This window comes from Chaetura pelagica, unplaced genomic scaffold (genome assembly GCF_000747805.2).
Source record: "Chaetura pelagica isolate M959 unplaced genomic scaffold, ChaPel_1.0 scaffold625, whole genome shotgun sequence".
In the NCBI taxonomy this organism is placed as follows: domain Eukaryota; kingdom Metazoa; phylum Chordata; class Aves; order Apodiformes; family Apodidae; genus Chaetura; species Chaetura pelagica.
In genome coordinates, this window is record NW_009953499.1 from 108523 (window position 1) to 113085 (window position 4563).

The 4563-nt window shown below is 52.5% G+C and overlaps 1 protein-coding gene across 1 annotated transcript in view; it reads right to left on the reverse strand.

The window, feature by feature from the left end:
• Positions 1 to 227: 227 nt before the first annotated feature.
• Positions 228 to 4563, reverse strand: part of RDM1 (RAD52 motif containing 1) — an 11263-nt gene continuing 6927 nt past the window's right edge. Inside the window, exons 6-7 of the mRNA XM_009999332.1 lie at positions 2566 to 2654; positions 228 to 335 (exon numbers count right to left, since the gene is read on the reverse strand). Coding sequence (XP_009997634.1) covers positions 228 to 335; positions 2566 to 2654 — 197 coding nt within the window. The remainder of the gene's footprint in view (positions 336 to 2565; positions 2655 to 4563) is intronic.

Below are 4563 nucleotides of genomic sequence, written 5' to 3' on the forward strand. Positions count from 1 at the left end.
GGATAAGTTGACAGGAAAACACTTCCCCTCTCAAAACAGTACATATTTTTGGGGGGCTTAATTTAGCACCACTGGGTTTATTGCCCATTTCTTTCTTTTTTTCTTCTGTGTTTGGAGAAAAAGCAAACACTGGCCATGACACACACACGTGTCACTCCACAGGGTTCATTTCCATTCCTCATCAAACACTGCAGAACCTTGGGAAGCCATGGGAAGGCAGAGCTGCACTAATTTGGTGGCATCTCCAGGCTCAGGAGCTCATCGTCCCAACTGAGGTCAGACAAGATTTCTTCTTCTTCTTCGAGGTCAAACTGCTCCAAGGACAATTCATTGACCTGGGAAGAGAAATCAAGAGGAAATGTCTTTCTTTACAGTGTATTTTAGCTTCATCAATCTTAGCACACACAGGAGCCTTTGGGGGGTGGTGAGAGCCTGGCCCAGGTTGCCCAGGGAAGCTGTGGCTGCCCCATCCCTGGCAGTGTTGAAGGGCAGGTTGGATAGGGCTTGGAGCAGCCTGGGCTGGTGGGAGGTGTCCCTGTCCATGCAGGGGGTGGGACTGGATGATCTTTAAGGTCCCTTCCAGCCCAAACTATTCCATGATTGTCTGGAATTTACTAACTCTGGAACATTTCTGGTTTGGAAAGACTGACATCACAGGGCAGTCATAGAATCATGGAATCATGAAGGTTGGAAAAGACCTCTGAGATCATCAAGTCCAACCCTCAACCCAACTCCACTGGGTCCACTAACCCATGTCCTGAAGTGCCACATCCAGATGTTTTTTCAACCCCTGCAGGGATGGGGACTCCCCCCCTGCCCTGGGCAGCCTGGGCCAGGCCCTGACAACCCTTGCCAGGGAGAAACTGTTCCCAAGGTCCAACCTCAGCCTCCCCTGGCACAACTTGAAGCCATTTCATCCTATCACCGGTTAGGTGGGTAAAGAGATCAACCCCCACCTCACTACAACCTCCTCCCAGGCAGCTGTGGAGAGCAGCAAGTTCTCCCCTCACTCTCCTCCTCTCCAGACTAAACAAAAAGGACACCCAGGAATTCTCCCAAACTAATCCTTCCAAATTCCTGACCTGTTTCTCTCCCTCCCAGGCTGGCAGGTGCCTTGTGGAGAGAGAGCTGAGTTACCTCCCACGAGGATGGCAAGGGAAGTGAGAGGGCAGGGGAGGTGAGGATGGTTCTTCTGGGAACCAGGGGTTTGAGAAGCTTTCAGTTTGACTTTGCTGCTCACTTCTCTTCTGGTCATGGCACGTGAGGTCAGTTCTCTGTGGGTTTAACAGAGGCCAGAGAGAAGGGGCTGCGTGGGGGGAGAGCAAAGCAGAAGAAATGTCATATCTGATGGGGGTTACTTGGCACATCAACACATTCCTGTTCTGCTGCTCCTCTTCAGTAAGACAGGAACACCTCACAGTGGCCTTCTCATCATTGAAGGGGCTCCAGGAAAGCTGGGGAGGGACTTGGGAGACAGGGCTCTGGAGCCAGGCTGGGAGAGCTGGGGTGTTCAGCCTGGAGATGAGAAGACCCCAGGGAGACCTTAGAGCAGCTTCCAGTGCCTGAAGGGGCTCCTGGAAAGCTGGGGAGGGACTTGGGACAAGGGCAGGGAGGCAGAGGACAAGGGGGAAGGGATGAAAACTGGGAGAGGGAGATTGAGTTTGGACATGAGGAGGAAATTCTTCCCTGTGAGGGTGGTGAGAGCCTGGCCCAGGTTGCCCAGGGAAGCTGTGGCTGCCCCATCCCTGGCAGTGTTGAAGGGCAGGTTGGATGGGGCTTGGAGCAGCCTGGGCTGCTGGGAGGTGTCCCTGCTTGTTCAGGGGATTGGAACTAGATGATCTATGATTCCTTTCAACCCAAACCATTCCATGATTCCATGATTCCATGACACAGCTCTGCCACGAGGTGACTCAGTGCCAACAAAGGGAATGATCTGTCACAAGACTTGTCAGACATTTCCTCCAGGAAAGCTGGGGGAGGAGGGAGAGGCTGCTCAGGGCTGAGGCACCATGTGAGCCTGAGCCTGGCTTGTCAGGACATGCCAACAGATCCCACAGCTTCTTCCAGGGATTCCACCAAAGCTTGTACCAATCCCTCCCTCTGGGGTAAGGATATGTCTGTGAAGTGCATTTCTGGATGGGGAGTTTTGTTTGATTTGACTTCTTTTTATCTATTTCTTGATTTACTTCTATTTATTTAAGAAACCAAATAATTTAATTTAACCTACTGTTAATTTTCCAGGCTTTCCACTCCCCCAGATTCCCTGAAGCACAATCCTGGACACTGTCATGTGCCAGACTTGTCAACCTGCACCAGAACAGCCCTGTCCCCAAACTCCTCATTTCCCTGTGCCGTCTAAAATAGATACTCATTTCTGCACCAAGATACCAAAAAAAAGTCTCTAGTGTGCTGTACAACTCCCAAGATGTGGGTAATTCCTGGGATTTGAGTTCATTGCTGCAGAAGAGGAGGGTGTCAGAGGCTGGATCAGTTAACAGCTCTATCTCCAGGCCCCAGAGGGAACACACAGGTCCTAAGGAAAAGCTCAATGTTCCCTGGTTTTACCTGAAGAAGCCCCTTCAGTTCCTCTTCTGGCAGGGAGTCTGTGAGCTCCTCCTGGGTGGGATTGTACTCCACAGCCACCTTCCCATTCTCTGAAACGAGCACACAGAAGAAACAACCAGAAACATGGTTGGTTCTGACCCTGGGTATTGACAAGCACAGCCTGAGCTCCAGGTGAGCCAATTCTGCTCCCCAGCTGCTTTTAGAGGGAGGGGTGGGTTGGTCTGAAGGACTCTGCTGCTTTCTCTGGCTCCAGAGACCCACCTGTGGAAAGAACACCTGAATGAATCCAGGGGAGGAATCTGGCAGGTGAAAAGGCCCCTCTCTGTAAAATGATGATAGTGACAGTGACCTGATCTCATCAGGGTCTGTCCTGATAAGCATTAAAGTCCTCTGATACCACCTGATCACCTAACAACCCCCAGGAGATGGTGGCCCCAAAGATTCAACACTGAACACAACCGTGGGGCATGGATGGACCTTTGAATCCCAGACTGGTCTGGGTTGGAAGGGGCCTTAAGGACCATCTAGATCACTCCCCCTGCATGGGCAGGGACACCATGGCAGGGTTTGTAGGAAGGGGTGAGGTCACAAGATGCTTGGTAGGAGGCACCTGGTTGGCTTGGAACCAGGACAGGAAAGTGCAAATTGCTGCTGTTCAGTTCCTGCTCCCCCTGGAACCAGAACTTCCCCACATCCCCATTCAGTTCTCCCTGCCAGGGTTTCCATTCTTGGAATTTGGCCTTTCCATAACTTCATGATAAAAAATAATCAGAACTCCTGGTGGATTTTCCTTTCACTTTCTTGGGGTCACATCATTACAGACCACTACACAAGTTAGATTTGGGCTGAGACCCCAAAAACCTCCACGAATCCCAAGCAAAGCTCAAAGAATTCATCCCAAGGGTCACAAAAGTGGTATCATTAGCCCAACCCCCCTGGTGTTTAATATCAAAACAGCCCTTACCTAAGATGATGAGGAGGATCTTCTGAAAGGCACTAGACAAAGCCTTCCCCACAGCAAGTTTCTGAGCTCTTCTTGAGGCTGTCACCACCCCGAGAGGATCTGAAGACAACAGGCAGGATGTTCCTGAGGTGACACTGGCACGTGGAGCTCAGAAATGTCACCCAAGCCCCCAGATCTGCCAGGAGAGCTGCTTGTGTTTTGGGAGCTGAAGCAGCACCCTCAGGGGCTCCGTGTGCCAGCAGCACAGGAGCCTCAGCCCTGCTGGGACCCTGCCTGGGGCTCTGCTGGCCCCAGGGCTGTGCCAGTGGGACAGCCATGGGCACAGCGGGTGTGCTGGGGAATGGGTAACTCTGCAGGGCAGAGGGAGAGAACAGAGGGCAGGGAAGTGACCCTGGTGTGAAGCAGGGAGGGAGGAGACACGCTCAGGATCATGGAATCAGAGGGGTTGGAAGGGACCTCTGAAGATCATCGAGTCCAACCCCCCTGCTGCAGCAGGAGCAGATCCCACAGTAAAGTGTCCAGATGGGGCTTGAAAGTCTCCAGAGAAGGAGACTCCCCCACCTCCCTGGGCAGCCTGTCCCAGGGCTCTGCCACCCTCAGGAAAGAAGTTTCTCCTCATGTTGAGGTGGAACCTCCTGTGTTGTCACTTGGTGCTGTTTCCCCTCATCCTGTCACAGGCACCACTGAACAGAGACTGGTCCATTCTTGACACCCCCTGCAGATATTTATAGACATTAATAAGGTCCCCTCTAGTCTTCCCAAGACTAAATAGTCCCAGGTCTCTCAGCCTTTCCTTGTATGACATGTTCTAGCCCCTTCATCATCCTTGTAGCCTCCCATGGACTCTCCCCAGTCAATCCCTGTCCCTCTTGAACTGGGGAGCCCAGAACTGGACACCCCACAGATGTGGCCTCACTAGGGCAGAGCAATCCCGTGCTGCAGAGCAGCTCCCAAGGCTCTGCACAGATCCTTGCCTCCAGCTACCTTCAGAGACCCTTCCAGAGCCACAAAAGCCAGGCTGCCCAGGGGCACCG